The sequence below is a fragment of the Pelecanus crispus genome, chromosome 11 (assembly GCF_030463565.1).
Source record: "Pelecanus crispus isolate bPelCri1 chromosome 11, bPelCri1.pri, whole genome shotgun sequence".
Taxonomy (NCBI): domain Eukaryota; kingdom Metazoa; phylum Chordata; class Aves; order Pelecaniformes; family Pelecanidae; genus Pelecanus; species Pelecanus crispus.
This window is the reverse complement of record NC_134653.1, coordinates 33,472,033-33,491,139: the sequence shown is the minus strand read 5'-3', so window position 1 is coordinate 33,491,139 and position 19,107 is coordinate 33,472,033. Positions and strand designations below refer to the sequence as shown.

The following is a 19,107-nucleotide window of genomic DNA, read 5'->3' as shown; positions in this document are numbered from 1 at the left end:
CTCGCGAGGACCTGGGAGCCCTTGGGCTGGACCGCGTGGTGAGCTAAGCGTCCTGCTTGAGGCTGTCCCACACCTGTGGCTTGTGAGGACTCAATCCTGCTGCTGGCAGATGTGGCTGAGGGCGTGGGAACTCCACCTTCCCTACCCAGACTGGCTGCTCTTCCCATGGCCTCTGTTGTTAAGTCATGGCAGTTTTTCTCCTGCTCCACCTATATGACAGAAGGAATATATCAGCTGGCCCTGTATGTGTTTTTCTAGCTGCCTGGTGGCAGGTTTGCTCCTACAAACCCTCCAGTTCCTCTCTTTAACAGGTCTCAGTTTGCCCAGTCTCCCACTCTGGCTATCATTAGCTGTAAAGGGGTTGCTGAAACCTCTGATAAATCTTAGCATTGCTAATAAATAATTCACTTCGACACTAGTGGTTTTCTATATTACTTGCTCTCAAAAGCATTTTATTTTCTGTCTGTACCTGTGGGGGCTGGAGACTTTTTTTAAACTTATTTTTGGAGACAATTTCCCACCAAACGGTCTCAGCCAGAGGAAATAAACAGCTGCAGCGAGGCTGTCGTTTACCTTGGTCCTGGTTCCAAGAGACAGTGAGAGCCAGTTTTCCAGCTTGGTTATGTTGTTTGGCCCCATGATGTAGAGAACAATATTTGTGGATGGGAGAAAAATTTAAAATGTGCCCTTGCTGGGAAGTTGGTGGGAGCCGGCTCGGAGTTGCTGCTGGTGTTTTGAACCCTTGGTGCAGGAGGCATGTCTGCTTGAAGTCAGGCTGGGTTCTGGATATTGCAGAAGAGCGGTCGTTCCTCCTGCTGTCACCTTCTGCTGCTCAGCTGATGGAGAAACGGGAAGGTGTGAAGAGCAGGGGAGTGTTACACTGCTCTGAAGAGCCAGGCAGCGTGCTCCTGAGGTGGGTTGGTGGGGTGGGTTGGTCCTCTTTGACCTCCAGAAAAGTTTGTACTTGTCCATTGATTTGGCTTCAGCAAAGTAAAGAAGATGAAGGTAAGATCATAGAATCATAGAATCATCTAGGTTGGAAAAGACCTTTAAGATCATCCAGTCCAACCATTAACCTACACTACCAAGCCCACTCTAGACTAATCAAGGGTAGACCAGACTAAACCATATCCCGAAGTGCCACATCTACCCGTTTTTTAAACGCCTCCAGGGATGGTGACTCCACCACCTCTCTGGGCAGCCTGTTCCAATGCCTGACCACCCTTTCCGTAAAGAAATTTTTCCTAATTTCCAGTCTAAACCTCCCCTGGCGCAGCTTAAGCCCATTTCCTCTTGTCCTATCGCTAGCTACTTGGGAGAAGAGACCAACACCCACCTCACTACAACCTCCTTTCAGGTAGTTGTAGAGAGCGATAAGGTCTCCCCTCAGCCTCCTCTTTTCCAGGCTAAACAACCCCAGTTCCCTCAGCCGCTCCTCATAAGACTTGTTCTCCAGACCCTTCACCAGCTTCGTTGCCCACCTCTGAACACACTCCAGCACCTCAATGTCTTTCTTGTAGTGAGGGGCCCAAAACTGGACACAGTATTCCAGGTGCGGCCTCACCAGCGCCGAGTACAGGGGGACAATCACCTCCCTGCTCCTGCTGGCCACAGCATTCCTGGTACAAGCCAGGATGCTGTTGGCCTTCTTGGCCACCTGGGCACACTGCTGGCTCATGTTCAGCCGGCTGTCTACTAACACCCCCAGGTCCTTTTCAGCCAGGCAGCTTTCCAGCCACTCCTCCCCAAGCCTGTAGCGTTGCATGGGGTTGTTGTGACCGAAGTGCAGGACCCGGCACTTGGCCTTGTTGAACCTCATACAGTTGGCCTCGGCCCATCGATCCAGCCTGTCCAGGTCCCTCTGCAGGGCCATCCTACCCTCGAGCAGATCGACACTCCCACCCAATTTGGTGTCGTCTGCAAACTTACTGAGGGTGCACTCGATCCCCTCATCCAGATCATTGATAAAGATATTGAACAAGACTGGCCCTAAAACAGAGCCCTGGGGAACACCGCTCGTGACCGGCCGCCAACTGGACTTAACACCATTTATCACTACTCTCTGGGCTCGGCCACCCAACCAGTTCTTTACCCAGCGAAGAGTATGCCTGTCTAAGCCGTGAGCTGCCAGCTTCCCGAGGAGGATATTATGCGAGACGGTGTCAAAAGCTTTGCTAAAGTCGAGGTAGATGACATCCACAGCCTTTCCATCATCTACCATTTAGATCTCATCTGAGATCCATTTAGATCTCATCAGGGCTGCTCTTACAAACCCCAGAGGGCAGCTCAGGATGTCTCATTTGATCCTTTCTCCCTGGAGAGAAATGCCCTCAGCTTCCTCTACACCCAGCTAGCAGTCAGCCCCTTTTTTTTCAGCCCATCTTGTGCTCAGCTAGTTCTGGTGTAGGTATAACACAGCAGAAGACTTTTTCCAGGTCCCAGTGACCCACGCACACTGGAGTGGCTCGAAGGTCCCCTGCACTTGCTGTAGGATTTTAGGGGCTCATACCTTGCTAACACCCCCTGCGAGTCTGCTGAGGAAATGGCCCTGTGAATGAGTAACGTGGCTTTGCAGCTGGTAGGGTGCGGTTAGTTGGTCAGATTAGTAATAAACCAAAGGTCTAATCTTGGCTTGTCTTGGTCTTCTGGACGCAGACCTGCCCAAAGCACAGCCGTCTGCGGACGGCTGGATGTCGGGGCAAACCCTGGGCACCCCGCCTCGGTGCGTCAGCAGATCTCACGCCGCCCCGCTGCTTCTAAGTAGTTCAGCGTTTGTGGCGAAGGACTCCAGGTGAAGACTAACCTGCCCCACTTCATAATTAATGCTGGCATTCGGTTTATTTCATTTAATCATGCATAACTCGCATGCAATTAAAACCACTCTTTCCCTTCAGCAAAGTAGGAATCTCTGGAATAAACCAGCCAGGTGGGAGCTATTTGGAAAATGCAGCAAAACCCCAAACTCGGTGTAACGGGAGGGTTTTTCAGGCAGGGCTATTTTTATGCTGACAGCAACGTCATCACTGCATAAAAGTCTGTTGTAAAGGGCTCGCTGCAGGTGTGGATGTAAAGAGTGAAAGGTGTGAAAGCTTCAAGCGAGAGCATTTGTATGGGCAGCCAGGACGGGCTGAGCGGGTTGTGTCAGGCAAAGCGATCTCGGGAGCGGCTGGAAATTCCAGTGGATACAGTTAATAGCAGTTCCAATGGATGTGGAAATGGAAATAAAATAGCACCCTATAACATTGCAGCTGCTTTCCCCGGCGTGGCCCCTGCCTCGCTATAAGTAACTGCCTTTGTAAAGCTGAGTGTTGCTCTAATCTTAAAAATACGTGGGTTTTTTTTTTTTTTTCCTGAGCGTAGCAGTCATGTCGGGTTGGGTTCCTGACAACTGCAGAGGTCTCAGAGCTGTCCTCTGTCAATTAGCAGCTTCTTGGTAATACTACTTTAAAAAAAAAAAAAAAAAAAAAAGTTGGGGGGGAAGAAGTGAGAATAAATACATCTGATTTTTAATTGCCTCGGTACAGCAGAGCCTTGGGTGTCAGAATATTTTAACACCTGCCCAGCTCAACAGTTGCTTATTGTTACTGGGTTTTACAGCAGAGCCCGAAATGTCGGTGTGCAGCTGCGGGCGGGCAGGGTTTGCATGAGGGGCTGGGACAAGCCAGCAGGAAACTTGAGAGGTGCCAGGAGATATTTCTGGGCTCGCTGAGAAAAGTTGAGGATCATTCAGTGTGAAAGTGTTTGCAGGTGAAGCGAGCTGTGCTTCAGCGCCAAATTTCAGAGCTGTTCTGCGCCGAAAAGTTTGCTGCGCGAGCTGTGCATTCGCTCTCTCGTAGGTTGGCGATCGGAGCGGCAAAGGCAGTGCCAGAGCCTCCCCGCTCTCCCGTCCCCTTTTTGCTGGGGAGGAGGAAGAGGACGAGCCAGATTCTGTTTCTGTGTGTCAGCAGCAAAGCTGCTGCCCAAATCCCGGCGCTGGCCACGTGTGCCAAACCCACAGCAGCAGAGTTTGGCCTGCACATGCTTTGTGCCTGCTGTTGATGTTTAAATTAAAAAAAAAAAAAAAAAAAAAGGAAAGGAAAAAAAAAAAAGCGCTTTTTCTTGCTTCTCTGGAGCAGGGTTAAGCGTGCCACCCTGCTGCAGGGGAGGGCCGAGGGCTTTGCTCGCGGCGGTGCCCCCCGAGAAGGTGGCTTTCGCCGGGGCTCCTCTGGCTGCGGTCCAGCGCCGTTACAGCCGCTGGAAAGGCTCCCGCTGGCTTCAGAGGGCTCTGGGTCCTTCCCTTTTCGTCACCCTCTCCGAGATACTTAATTAGCGAGGTAGAAATTAACGGCGGCAGTTGCAGTTTGTGGGTGGGGGCCAAACGATGCACAGGACCCCCCTGTGTTTTATGCCTGCTCTGACAAAACGCATCCCCTCCCTTCCTCCCCTTCGAAGAGCTTCAAAGGCTGCTCAGTTTGTCGGTGTTTGGTAACTGGGGAGGATACTTCACCACCCAGCTCAGGAGAATTTGAACAATCTTGTTTAAAGGGACAAGAAAAAAAAGCCGTGTTTTTTTTTTTCCAAGCTTTGAATCTCACTGTGCTTCATTTTATTTTTATTTTTTTAAGAGACGCTTCTGCCTGAAGTGTTAAAAACACACCCTTGGAGCTGCTGCAGCAAAGCTGATCCTTGGGCATAGTAAAAGGTTTAATGGATTTTTGTAGGATCCCTTTACAATTCCCACAAGAGAATCCTGCTAGGAAAAACAGAGCTACAAAAAAAGTTTTACATTTGTTTTAAAAAAAAAAAAAAAGCAATCAAACCCCATTTCCAGGTATTACCAACCGCATCCTATTTAACAGGTGAAAGGTATTTGAGCCCGATGTGACTCGTCGGTGCAGTTGCTATCGCTGGATAATGTGCCTTCGCAGCTTGCCAGGTCTGTGTCAGAGACGTGCAACTGCATGTGGCAGGTTCCTTTCCTCCCCCATCCTGGAAAAATAAATCCCTACTGTCTAGCCACGGAGGAGTATGCATTTTTTCCCCAGCATATAATCTTTGGTATTCCTTTAGAAGATGCTAAATATAAACAGTGGTGCAGGTACCTTTGACTAAATAAGCCGAACGTGGCAGAAGGGAGCTCCACCTCGTCTTAGGGGCCACAGGGGGATTTATGGGCCACGTTTGAGGATTTTTCCAAGCTTTGCCTTTTTCCGGCCAGCCCGACCCACGTGGCGTGACAGGGAAGGCTCAAACCTGCAGCCTTGTTCGCTTTGCCGTGGTGTAGGGACAGCCACGCACGGCGTGGGGGGGGACAGGAGACGGCAGCAGGGCTGTCCAGGTGCACGGCGGCAGCGCTGAGCAGGGGGACAGCAGGGGGGCCCGTTGGGCTTTTAGGGTGACGGTGATGCTGCGCCGCGCGCCCTGCTCCCGCGGGTGATGCCTGGTTCTGCCTGCGTGCAGTGAGCGCTCCAGGAGATGTGCTGTCTGCAAAGAGCTGAGATGTTTGAGTCCGGGGCCGCCTGGCCTCCCTTCGTGCATCTGTCTGGGAAACGGGCACAAGTTGAGCCCTCTGTCCTCCTCGAGCGGCTTGCGGGCGCAGAGCCGGGGAGAGCAGAGGTGGTTGGTTTTCTAAAGGCTCCTTTCTCTTTGTCCCCAGATCTCAGGAGCTGCACCTGAGAACCGAGGCGCATTCCTATCTCTCTGACCTGACCAAGCCGTCGGACTTGGAGTTCATTGAAACCAAGAGACCGCGCCTGGATCTGCTGCAGGACCCCCTGATGCGGCACTCGCCTCTCCTGAACCAGAGCCAGGGAGGGACAGAGGATCCCTCAAAGGTAAGGGGACAACAGCCCGGGATGCCAGCTGGGTGCGGGGTCTGCATTTTGGGATCCCCTGGGCTTGTGCAGAGCTACCTTTAAGGCTCTGAGCCGCTCCTGAAATCAGTGTAGATGGTGGTTCCCGATGCATCAAACAGTGCTTGGTGGTGTTGGATGATACTCACCGAGATGGGGTGACCTCTTTGGAGAGACAGGAGCGTATCAGCTTTCCCCATAACTCTTACAGTCACGGGCTTGCATTTACTGGGCTGTTAGATGCACCAGGACAATTTGGAAGCTCCTGTAGGCTGAATTAGGGGTCGTCATTTCTGGTTTTTCTGGATACTGTGCCCTGATTTGATTTTTACTTGACCTTCCTCATTTATCACATCTCTTTATTTAATATTGGTGTTTGAAGGATTTGAATTGGTTGCTGGTGGTTCTTTAATCTTCCCCGGGAAAGCCTCCCTTGTTCTAGTCTCAAGCAAATTGTTTACTTGCAGTTGTCCCCTCTGCACATGTAATAAATGCTGCAAAGAGAAATCCCTTGCTTGTGTGCCTATTTGGATGTACTTTCATGCTCTGTTGGGGTAAATTGTATTTGATTTTACCCCGAGCTTGGACATATTCCTGGTTGGCAGGAAAGTCTTGCTGGGAGCAGCTGGCTTGCGCTGCCAGTGCGAGCTCCAGCGCTGTGAGCACCGAGGGTTAACGCAGCTGCAGGCTGGGCTTGGGAGATGTCTGAGCCCTCAGGGAAATGAGGAGGAAGTCAGCATCCTTACCTGGGACCACGGGATGGTTTGCTGTATCGCTGTGGGAGCTGACTGAAATAACACGTGGGTAAGAAAGCTCTTGCTTGGGAGTGCCGGGATATTCAGACATCTCTTGTCCGCACAGTGCTGATGGGCTTTGCGTGAGATCCCTCTGACCTGACTCGAGTGAGAGGGACGTTTAACTTTGGGGTAGTTCAGATGCCACGGGAGGCCTGGCTGGATCTCCTGGAGGAGAGGGCTGCAGGGACTGCCGATCTGGAATGGTGAGCTGGTGCCGGAAGGGACGGAGCAACTCTTTTAAGAGCTATGTTTGAACTCGGAGACCACGAGAAATGCACCGGACACATCAGCTTGCTCTCCTTTAGCTCTTGATAGTGTGCTGCCTTGGAAAAGGTGCCTCCGAGATGCTGTGGCTCTTCTGTGTCCCATCTTTGCTGCTCCCTCCGAGATATATCTTAATGAGGCGATGCTGTGGCCAGCCAGAAGTCTGCTCGCTGTGCCACCGGGATGTGTTGTGGTGGCTCTGAACCATAGAGTATACTTGTGGGATGCTGGGTTGGGTGGCTGATGGGGAAAATAAACTGTTGGCCGCGAAACAAAAAAATATCCCCCTCCAAAGATGTGAAGAAACCAGGACAGCTTTTCTGCACATTTTTTTCCATCAGTAGTTCTGTCGTGCTTCTGCCGGAAAACCACGTATTGTCTCAGCTATTTGTTTCTAATAGGCAAAGCCACTCTTGAGGCATTAGTTGGTGAGTTCAGGGGCTGCATTTGCTTCTTGGTCTGTGACACGTTTCCAGGAATTACATGCTTTTTATGGGGCTTAAAACGTTTGTTAATGAAAGAGAGAGAGAAAAAAAAAGCTGAGATACACTTCAGCAAGACAAGATTATGCTTTTAGTGGAGCCATTTGTAATTTCAGGGTCTGGAAGGAAGAAAAAAAAAAAAAATGTGGTGTTCCTGACCGGTGAGAGTCTAAGTGGAGCTGGGATTAGTTGCTCAAAACTAGCAGGGGCTGTTTCCAGAATAGGTTTGATGGAGCTCACTGCAGGACTGGGATGATCTCAGTGCTGTTAAGTGGTTGGGAGCAGAAGGCAAGTCTGGGGTGTAGGACCACTGCTCTGAAGGTATAATCTGCCTTTGCAGCTTGGGAAATTGGATTAATAGCAGTCTTTTGGCTTTATTCTTGAGCAGTCATCCTCAGACTAGTCTGTAAACTGCTTGTGGACGTTAAGGTCGTGGTAAAGCTCCTGCAGCTGATCTGTGCATCGCCCTGAGCCTCAGTGTGTTAGAGGAGCTGTTCTGGGTGTGCTGGTCCAGGGGAAATGCAAAGAGCTGAGGCTGGTCCTTGGTCGCAAGCTCTGGACACTTGTGTATGGGGGCTGTTCACAGATGTAAAACTAATTCTTGTATCCACGCTAAGCCAGCAACAGTTGAATTTGGCCCTGGGCTCTGATGGTGTAAATCACCATCTAGAACAGCTGGTAAAGACCTTCCCGCGAGGCTCTGTGCTGAGCGCCGCGACTGCCGTCAGCTCCTCTGCCTGCCTAATGTGACCTCCCGGAACAACACGTCACGATGCAGCCCGTCCTGGCGGCTGATTCCCACTCTGCTCCATCCCTGTGGACGCTGGCCCACGCTTCGCTTCTAGCAGCACCGTGTTTTTTCCTGCTCGCCCATCATGTCCTGCGTTCTCAGGGGTTATTCTGCAACCTTCCTCCCGTCCCACAAGTGCTCTGCGAGGTGGGTGCAGAGCCAGAGGTCTCCGTGCATCCGCGAGCTGCGCGTGGACCGGAGCGGTGGCACACGCGTGGTGGCGGGATGTGTGTCCCAGTGACCAGAGCTGGGGAGAGAAATTTGCTTTTCCATCTGTGCTGCTGACTCAGTGCCTGACAAGTCATTCGATGCTTTATCTAGGGCAGCTTTGCAAGCTGGGTGAGCTCTTTGGGTAAGATGGACCACGTGAGCCCGGTATTACTAAACACACTGGTGGTTGTTTAGACAGAGTATCCTAGGAGTTGTTAGCTTACCCCTTGCCCCATTCCACATCGTTGCAGTCACTGTGTGGGGAGGAGCTCAATTTACTCATCCAAGTAACAGCGCTAGGACTGCTTTTTGTGGTGATTTTGCAGCTTGAGCTCAGTTTTGCACAGTAAAGAGCTTCACAAAACCCTCAATAAAAAGGGTAGGGGTTTGCTTACACGCTCTGGGTGCCAGCCTGACTGCCCCAAGGGACGTAACCGGAGCGCAGCAGCAATGGATGTCGCTTGCAGGCGGTGGGTACCTGTTGGTCTGTGGTTTCAGAGCAGCGGTGGAGCTGCCGAGATGCAGAATCAGGTCTGTGGCGGTGTGAGTTTAGCACGTCCCTGAAAACTACGGCTTATATTGGGTTTACCGCCCTTCAGCCCGGGGGAGGGAAGTTAACACCATTCCTGCATATTTCCAAGGCCTTTGTTTTGGGCCATAATCTGTGCTCTGAACACAGGTTAAGTAATTAGTGTGGCAAATGCTGGTGACAGCTTCCAGAGTTTTTCCCAGTACCACCACTGGAAGAGATGTGGACCTATTAGGTGTTCTATTCCTCATCTACCTGTCCCAAATGTGAGGGAGCTGGGCCCCTGTACCCTATTCAGGATCGCTGCAGCCTTGCTCCCAGCGAGGCTTGGTTTGTAAGGAGAAGGCAATGTCCTCTGTTAGATCGGTGCGTTAGAGCTGGAGAAAACAGACGCGCTTTTGGGCAGCCTGCCTTTCAAAAGCAGCAGCTTTATAGCTAAATCTCAGTTGGTCTAGTAAAAGATATTACCTTTCCTTACGAACCTCGCATTGCTCATATCCTCGAACGCTGGCGTTTCTTTTCAAGCCGGGGAAGAGAAGGTTGTTTTCTTGCCTGCCTTCCCCTGCTTGAGCATCTGTTTCCCTGCAAGAGGGGTTGCTGTCACGTTGCTGCAGTGCGTGTAGTCCTGTGCTCGTGCTGCTGGACGGAGGCAGGAGGGCTCAGGCGAGCTCGGTCTGCTGGGGCAGAGATGAAACCTCCCCGGGCCCTCTGTGCCAGCCGGGGCTGACGCTGCCTCCGAGAAGGTGCTCCCTTGAGCTGCCTGAGAATAACCAGGCAAAAGTAAAGCAGGACTGTTTTTTCAATCACTGCGAGCCTGAATGTGAGATTCGCTGGAAATGCTGCCGTGATGCAGATTTGCCGGTTGCGCTCTTGGCAGAGATGCAGGAGCTGGTTCCCAGGACCCTCGGTGGCTTCTGCTTTCTTTCCGATAAAGTCACGGACTTCCATCACGTAACAGCAGATAGGAGTAGAACGGACGGCTCCGGCGTAGGCCAGTAACGTATCTGCGTGATCCCCTGCCTCTGAGCATACGTGCGCAGCTGGTGCTGCGTGCGATCCTGCCCCGCAGGGACGGCGAGCGCGGCGTGGCTGGCCGAGCAGCGCCTGCTCTCCCCTCTCCGGAGCTGGAGGTTAGTCCTGCCTCTCCCATCTCTCCTTATTCCCGTTATGCTTCCACTTGTTCTTCTTCCCATTTCTGAGACTGCTTTTCCACCACGTACGTGGTTTGCTGCTCCTTCCTATAGGATGTGAGTCAGTTGTGATCTGCATTTAGTCCCCTTGCAAGGGCTGGCTGGCTGCACTTACGCATAGCCTATTGCTCCAGCAGGAATATGCTTACGGGGAGCCACGTAGTCCCACAGGTACGGGGCTGGGTGGAGGCTTAGGAAACCTGAACCTTGCTGCCATCTGCCCTGGCAGGCCGCTGGTCACCGGGTAAGTCTCTTCCCCTTTCTGTATCTCAGATTTCCCCAGCTGTACAAGAGACAATGCCACTTCCCTCTTTTGTGAAATAATTAACAACTATTGATGGGGAAAAAAAAAAAAAAAGGGCTATTAAGAAGCCATGTGTTGTTAGGACTTGGACTCTGCTTTACATTGTTGAAGGGGTTTAATTTCTTCCCTTTCTGCATGAGTGTTTTTGTTGTGCTACGGACTAAAAAATGGAGTAAGAAAAGGGAAGGGGGGAGTCTCAGAAGAGACAGAGCACCAAGGCCAGGAAATACGTATGGCAAAGCAGAAATTAGGGCAAAGGGTGCTTGCTTTGATGCACATTAATGTAGCTTTAAAAGCAATTAATTGAAAAAGGAGGAATTAACACATTTAAAATGCCTTTTTAATGATGCATTGAAGCCAGCAGCGTACATGCCAAATTTCACACTGGCTGCCCGTTCCAGAGCCCGATTTACAATAAACTCCTGGAAAACAGGCTTTGGGATGGAAAGGCTCTTGGCTTAGCCTGCTAACCCCTGCCCCGGCCGCAGGCTGGCAGAGCACCGAGGACAACCGAAAGGCCTTTCGGGAGCCCTCCTTCCTCCGCGCCGCGCTGGCCGGTGCCTTGGCAGTGCTCTTCCCTGGTAGCTGCTCCATCCCTTGCCGAATGTGCCGGGCGGGAGGAGCGGGAGGCTGGGGACTCCCGCAGCAGGGTTTGCCCCGGCATGGGGAGGGATGCTCGGAGGGGGCAGCGGCGCAGCTCCCGGCACGGATATCTGGGCGGGCTGGCTGGTAAATCACCAGTCGCGTTTCTGCTCCGTGGCTTTGTTATGGGAACATTGATCTGTTGCTGGGATTAACCTCTCAGAGTTTCCAGTGGGTTGGTCTCACAGTTATTAATGAAACTGGCTGGAACTTGTGTTGACCTTGGCAGAGGCCCCAGTTGGCTTGGAGGTAACTGGCAAAAGCATAATCTCTAATTGAGTAATCCAGTGCTGGGGGAAGGGAGCGGAGGGGGTGGGAACGCAGCAGTGCTTTGAACTGGGAGAGCTGCGGCGCTCCGACGGGATGCGTAGGAGTGGAGCGCTCAAAAAGGCGCTGAGCACGGTGGCCGTGGAGGGAATTAGCAAGGAAAAGCGAGGCGGCATCTCGGTTCCCGCACCCCAGGCTCCCTCTTGTAGAAACTAGCCCCGAATTCCAGCGCCTCCCCGTGATTTATTGCCACGGAACAATAGCGCAGAGGGGCTGGAGAACGAAACGAAGCTGTGAGCCGTCCCTGGGCGCGTGTCCTCCCGTAGCCTCTGAGTCTGCGGCGTGGATCACGCTGGGCTCTCCCTTCCCTGCCGGAGGTTGGTTTTCACTTGGGAAAAAGAGCTCTGGCCTCCTTGCTGGGGCTTTTGATAGAACGTCTTCAAGCAGGGCCCCAGCGACAGCGCAGGGCTGTCCTCCTTGGCCGTGCACCTCTGCTGCAGGAGAGGGGGCCGTTTCCGTGGCCAGCTGTGGCCACATCTGGTGGGGAGGGGGTGGCTGCCAGGGAGCCCCACGGGACACGCGGGGCAGAGGGATCCTGGGGCGCAGTGGTAGCACCGATGGAGAGGGGACACGCCGGTGCTTTCCGCACCCTGCCGCTTGCTCCGGGTTATCCGGAACCCAAGTTGAGATGCAGAGCTCTGTGCCGGTGCGTGGCTTGATCAGCCCTGTGAAAGGAGAAATGCCTCAAATGACTTGCCACGCGAAGAAGAGTAATTCTCACGCTGTGAAAGGTGAAATGCCTCCAACATCTTGCCACAAGAAGAATAATTCTTGCCCTAAGGACTGCAGGGTGCTCGACGCAAAGCCCGCGCGCGTCGTGTGGCCTCCCAGCTTGGAGAGGCGGACTTCTACGGAAGCGGCTCTAATGTCAGATCCGAGCAATGAAATGAAACATTTTCAGTGGGTGCAAACATACCTACATCTTTCCTGCTGTTGTCCTCCTTCCCCTGCAGAGAACAGCAGTTCTTATGAGCTCTCCTTGCAGCCGCCTTGGCTGGGAGGCCGGCTGGGCTTTCCCCGTGCTCCCAAGGCTGGTGCTGCAGTTGGGCGCCCAGCAGGAGCAAGCGGCGTGGGGTTGTCGGGTTCAGCAGCTGTAGGAGGATCCTCCCGCGACGTGTTCAACATCCACCCGTCTGCCGTGCGGTTGCTTATGCTGTTGACTTGTGCTTGATAAAAATCTGATCGCAAAAATGATTCGGCGGGGTGGGGGAGGGAGGGGGACGACGACGACTGTGTTAGGGCAGCAATGATTCAAAGCTATTTCTGGGAAGATGAGGGAGATGTTGGCATTCGCTGTCATTCCAAACATATTTAAAAGCTGAAATATTTGCATTGTTCGTGTTGTCACAGTGCAAACACTTCTGGCTGGATTTCTCCTTTCCCTTGCTTTCCTCCCTGCTCCGAAGATCATTTCCAAATCGCAGGAGGATGCCTGTGAGCGTGTCGAGCCCTGCTCACCTGCGTGTGAATATAAGCAGTCTGCTTGTGCCAGCAGTCTGGCTCTCGTGGCGTGCCTGGGAGTTCACTGCATCGCCCACCGCGAAGCGGCCGTGCCAGGATGGCTGCGAGGGCTTGTCAGCAGCCCGTGCCATGCACCAGCTCGGGTCGGGAAGCCAAGGGAACAGCCGGAGGAGTGTTTTATCTGGAATGGGATGCTCCATCCTGTGTGCGGACTCGTGCTGGTTTCATTCAAAAAACCAGACGCTGTTGTGCGTTGCATAGTCCTTGCGAGATGTTCGGCTCCTCCAGCCAGCCCTGGGGCAGGGGGGAAAGGGAAGGAGCGCCAAGTTTGACAAGACAACTGATTTTCTTCCATTTTCCAGCTGAAGTTCCTATGGCCTAAGAACTGAAATATGGCCCGAGAGACTTGGGCATGGCAGGGGAAGCCCTCATGGGCTGCAGAAACGCTCTGGGGGCAGGATGTAAAAACTGAGCTTGACCTTCCCCGGCTCTCCCCTGCCCCAGCTGCTCCAGCCCGCGGTGGTCCCCGAGCCACGGAGAGTGGGGCCGAAGCTCAGCATGGCTGGAAAACCGACGGGCGAACTGATGGTGCCTCGAGCACAGGTTGTTGTTTCACGCTTCTTTGGCTCATTTGTGATGATCGACATCCACAACAACCTTTTAAATTGTCTTTCAAGCCGTAGCGGCGGCGAAGGGCGGCGTGATAAGGCTGGCTGCTTCTCGGGAGCCTGCTTCATCATTTACATAATTGGACTTTTCTGTTCCATTCAGTCAATATTACAAGGCTCACACAGTGCGACATCTCACCTGATCTGCTTGAGGGAAGGAAAGTCCCTTGACTTTGTGTGCCTCACCCCTGCAACTGGAAGAAATATTGCTAGGTTTTTCTGCTTGCAACAGGGCAGCGTTGCGAGCTGGGCGTGCTGCATGGATTCATGGAGATTTTTCTTCTCCATATTTGAAGTGTTTCTACATGTTACGTGTATCTATTTTTTCTTTAATAGCAAGGATTCTTGTGTGCCCTGTTATGTCCTGGAAATACAGGAAAGCAAAGCTTTGCTACTTAATTTTGTCCGTCCTCAGGTGGGACTTTGGTTGGTGTGGCAGGGACTGGCACCGCTCTCCTGTGCATTGCTCCAAAGGGTGAGGAGGGCTGTGCCAGCCACCGCTGCGTCCGCCTGCCGTCAATCCCTTTTTGCACGTCTGTGGTAAAAAAGAAGCTCCCACCTGGAATAAATTTCCAGAAAGAATTCAGTCCTGGTACTGAGAGTGACGTCCTGGCTATTTTTTTCTCTCCCTGCAGTTTCAGTCCGATCTGGGTTTCTTCTCTTCCCCTCATCTTCTAGGAGGGGGCGTGGGTGCTGCCGGCACAGAGCACTGCTCCAGCTCCCACCTGATCCAGGCGCGCTCCGGGATGGGGTACGTGATTCTTCCCGCTTCCGTGCGGTCTGGCCGGTTAGCGCAGGCGACAAAGCAGCGGGAGGTTGTTACCGACTCGCGAGCGCGTACGTCTTCTCGCAGATGAACGCAGCCTCCTTCCTCGTTCGGCATCCCTGCATGCCCTTCCTCGCCAAGGGTCTTCTGGGGAGGGCGGAGGATTTGGTGGGAGCAGCTCGGGTGTCTTCTCCATGAACGTACAGCACCGAGCACATTTTTTGGTGCTGTACTTTTCCATCGTTATGAAATGCAGCCCATCCACGGTTCTGACTCACACAACAAAAGCCAGTGGGTTGTGACACCGATCAGATTAATTTTGTGTGCTGTGTTTTGAGGAGGAGGGTATTTCATGCTAAATCCTTCCTTCCCAGCACTGGGTGGAAAGCCACGGAGGAGATCCATCAGCAATTGATGGTGTTTGCCTGCTGCTGCTGGAGGGGATGGAGTTGGGGGAGTGATTTCAGAGACGGATTTGGCAGAGAGGAGTTGCTGCTCTTTGTGCCTGTGGTGATGGAGCTGTAATAACATATTGAACATGGCAACAGCCCTTGCTAAAGCTCCGTGACTTCACGTCCATGCTTCGTGGAGCCTCGTCTCTTAACAACACCCTCAGCATCAATAACAAGAGAGGAGCTGTCGAGTGCCAAAGGGCCTAGTTATAATCGCTCGCTGAAAACCTCCTTTCTTTTTGGACCCAAATCTGCTTTTTAAACATAAAAACTCTGGCTGTGTTTTAGGCAGAGAACATTCAGAGGGTTTTCTGGCTTGCTCCAGCACAAAACGCTCTGCAGCTTTGCGCTGCATGGGGGGCCGAGGGGCGATGGACACTGGTGTGCGTCAGGAATGCTGGCTGCACGCTCGGCAAGCGGAGAGGGGTTGTTTTAGGACAAGCTGACAGGCCCTTGGCTTGTTCTGCTGCTCTCGAAAAATGTAATTCTAATTCTTGGCACCTTTTTCCAGGAGGGTAAGGAGCAAGAGCACAGCGGAGCCTGCTCCCTCTGCCCTTGAAAATGGGCTTTTACCCAGCAGCAGAGCTGGCTCAGGGTGGGAGCGACGTGCTCTGTCCTACCCCCGGTTTGGTGAATCAAAAGCAGAAATTAGCGGGGCAGAAGCAGCGCGGGATGAAATGACCTGAACCACCTCCTCGCGTTCCTGACCTAGGTCTAGGTGCTCTTCGGTCATCTTAGCGCTTTGTCCGAGCACCTTCTGCATACGCCAGTGTTGAGCCCAGCTTCTGCTCGCCTTCATCCCGGGCCAGGACTAGTGACCCCTTTAATCCCGTACCCGGTGCCTTTTCCTGCAGGATGCAGGGGAAGAGCGGCGCGGTGCCCAGCAGCAGAGGAGACGGGCGGCAGATGTGGGGTTGCCCAGCACGTGGTGCAGCCACCGCATCCCAAGGGGCTCCCCCGGCGCCTGCAGCACCCCGCTCCGGTGCACGCTGGCGGCGGGTTCGTCCGCTGCCTGCCATGCCGAGCGCTTTGCCACCTCCTCTGCCTGCACGGTAACGCTTCCTAGGCTCGCCTTCGAACGACCTGCTTCGATCGCTGCCCCGACGAGGGACGTGGCTGATTCCTCTCCTCCCTGCGCTCTTCCCCAAGGAGCAGCAGCAATCATTTCTGCCTTCTGATCTCCGCGTTGGATGCCATCGCTCCTGTGGCTGCTTAAGAAAGAACCATTGCCTAGTGCGAATCCAGCCGTCCCACGTGGTTACGCGACCGAACCAAGCGCAGGCTTTTATTTCGGGCTGTTTTTCAGGTCTGTGTTATTTTATCTCATGCCAGCTATCACAGGTATGAGGTAGAGCAGATTGCCCCCAGCACCTAATCTTTCTGCCTCGGCAGCAGGCAGAGTGGCAGATGTAAACACAGGAACCTTACGGTCTTTCAAACATAAAAGCTACTAAAAAATGGGCAGGTATGTGTGTATAGATATATAGTGTGCATTATATTAACAGCTTTCAGTATATTTGGAGAGGGATTTGTAAATTCATGCGTCTGTGAATGCTTCGTGCGTATATACTTTTTCACAGGTTTTTAAGTAATTGAAAAGCCTACATTTTTTTTTATATATGTACACACACACTCATATATATATATATATATTTTCTGCCTCATATACTTGTAAGCTGTTTTTTCAAAGGCTGCTTCTAGCTGTGCAGTTCAGTGATCCTGCCTTCAGCAGCCGCACGGAGAAAGGCTTACAGTCTCGAGCAAAGCTAAATATTGATTTGAGTCAATCTGGGTGCACTTGGAGACATCACTAGTGTTCATGAATACAGCATAATCGCTGATTGGAGTGGGGAAATTTCATCACAAAGGCCCCAAAAGGGAGGTTTATTATTGCTTTCTTCCAAATGCCTGAATTTTATTAGCTTCAGTCATTCTTGGCAGGGCAGTGGAATGGGATTTTATAGTTAGCAAAGGAAAAGTAAACACAGTAATCATTTCACAGCCCTGTGCCTGCCAAACCAAGATGGAAATTCCAGCCTTGGTGGGAAGCTGCTGCTTTGCTAACAGATAATAACAAATTCACTGTGGGCTTATTCTTGCTATGGGAGCAGAGATGTTCGGGGTTTTTTCCTGTAACATCCTGGCCTGGAGAGGCGAGGGTGCTTCATGCTTTTATGCAGGAACAGCCTGGGCAGAGGTTTGCAGTTTGAGCGACTCGCACAGCCATTCGCAATTAGAAATGGTGCTTCTGCCCGGAGCCTTCGGGAGCCGCTTTATCCTGCGCTCTTGTCGGTATTTGGTCTTTACTCGGTCAGTCTTGCTCTGATGGAGAGCTGCGTGATGCTTGAGGAGTGTCACGCTTGAGACGCCGCGATGGTCCCTATGCCCTGAGACCATCTCTACCTGCTGAATGGAGGGGGGGAAAAAAAATACTGCGGCAAAAAAATTCTCCAAATACATCCAAAACCGTCATGGAAGGTTTGGTTTGCATGTTTTTCTGGGCTTGTCGATGCGGAGGGCTGGGCTGAGGGCTCATGTCTAGACCAGCACCCGCCCGCCTTTCCCGCTGCTGGGGGATGTTCTTTCCTCCCTCCCACCTTCCTGCCCCGCTGGCCGCGGGGATGGCCGGCACTGCTGCTCCCGGGGCTCAGGATGCGGCCTCCTGACGGAAAAGCAGGCGGAGCAGCGAAGGAAATGGCTACTCAACCAAGCGGCGAACGTTGAGGCACCCCCTTCCACGCGTCTGCACAATTATTAGAACAATAAAGCATTGAACGCAGCCGGCGGCTGGCTCTGATTGATGGCGCAGCTGATGGTTCCTTTGTACCAGCCCCGCTCCCCCGTCAGCGCGTATGCTGCGCGCGGCCGCGTGCCTTGCTCGGTGCTGCGCTCGCCTCTCGCCGCGGTGCCTGCAAGCGGCGGGGGCCGTGCCCCCGTCCCCGGCTGCCGTGGGGTGCTTGGGGTCGCGGCCGCTCCCTGTGTGCGTGCCCCGGGGGGCTGCCAGGCTGCTGCTGGGTGCCTCGGGCAGGCGGAGGCGGCGTCCCCGCCGTGGCCCGTGCACGTGTTTCGGGGGGCACGTTGCGGGGTGCGGGGCCAGCACCCGCTTAGAGGGGAGATGCCAAAACGAAGAGGGAGTTAAACAGGCTTTAGTGGCACGTCACGGACAGATGAGGCCACTGAAAGCTTCGTTAAAAGCCAAGACAAGCTGTTTCAAGGGAAGGGCTTTTTTCTTCCTCCCCCAAGCCTGTTCTTTACGTTGGTTAATTTTTTTTCAAAAGCATCTATGCAGCTGTGAGCCCTGTTTCACGCTTAAACAAGTTTTCCAGTGCAGCCACCTCGAAATGGAAGTCGGATTGGCTTGGATTCCTGACGAAAAAGTTGGGGGGAAAAAAAAAGGTTGTGGGGTTTTTTGGGGGGTCGGTTTTTTTTTTTCTTTTGGTCTCAGCCAGTGAAGTTCACAGGTCAGATTGACCAGTGATCCCCATCTGCTTCCAGGCAGCTCAGTTCAGATCTCGTGTGCGTGTTTGAGTCTCACAAGAAATGCATGCGTGTGTACTGAGATGTTCTCATAGAAGTAAAGAGACTTTACTGATAAAAATTGAACTTTTGGGATCTTACAGGATTTTGGGGGCAGGGGACGTCCTTGGAGTATTGCCATTAAGTCTGGTTTTCTTGCGGTCTTAGAATTTCTGTTTTTTACAGATGAGAGGTGTTTGATGTCCTGCTTTATATACCTGAGAGCACAGCTGGAATAAACCTATATGTTAAGTGACCCTAAAGGCATTACAGCAATGAAGTGGTGGCATGCAGTCGGCGAGGGGAGCTCGGTGGATTGCTGTAGGAGCAGTAACTTCTGTTTTTCACGCTGACGCAGTTGGAAGAGCTGCTGCTGGGAGCGAGCAGGGGTTTGGTGCTGGGACCCGTCAGCCCGACGTGCTGGGAGCCGCAGGGGAGCTGCTGGTGATGCTGGCTTGGTGCAACAGCTCTTGCGTGTCAGAGGAGGTTTGGGCTGGTCCCACAACGCACCTCAGCCACCCCTCAAACCATCTTAGGTCTTGCTTGCATTTCCTTTCTCCATCAGTCAAGCTCCTCAGTAGGCAGCTCAACCTCCAGGATTTGGGGAAAAATAACGTGGGTGATGGTTGCGCAGGGAGCACGAGCGACCTTTAGGTATATATTACTTGTGGCGGTGGTTAAATAGAGCTGTCTTCCTCCGTTCCCTTCCCTCCCCTCTAAATCTGATGCCCCTTCAAGCCGCCTTCCCGATGTTAATACCGTGTGCCGGTCCTGATTAACTCCCCGACAAATCCCTTCTCGACAGGGCCGCCCGGGTGCTGCCCTGAATGGACCCCCGTTTGGATTTGCATGGCTGAGGAGTCCCTGCTCGCTCCTCT

The 19,107-nt window shown here is 52.8% G+C and overlaps 1 protein-coding gene across 1 annotated transcript in view; it reads left to right on the top strand.

Annotated features, from left to right (window-relative positions):
• The window catches only part of NCOR2 (nuclear receptor corepressor 2), a 182,696-nt gene that overhangs the window by 20,570 nt on the left and 143,019 nt on the right, over positions 1 to 19,107 (top strand). Inside the window, exon 3 of the mRNA XM_075719315.1 lies at positions 5,636 to 5,813. Within this exon, the coding sequence (XP_075575430.1) occupies positions 5,636 to 5,813 (178 nt within the window). The remainder of the gene's footprint in view (positions 1 to 5,635; positions 5,814 to 19,107) is intronic.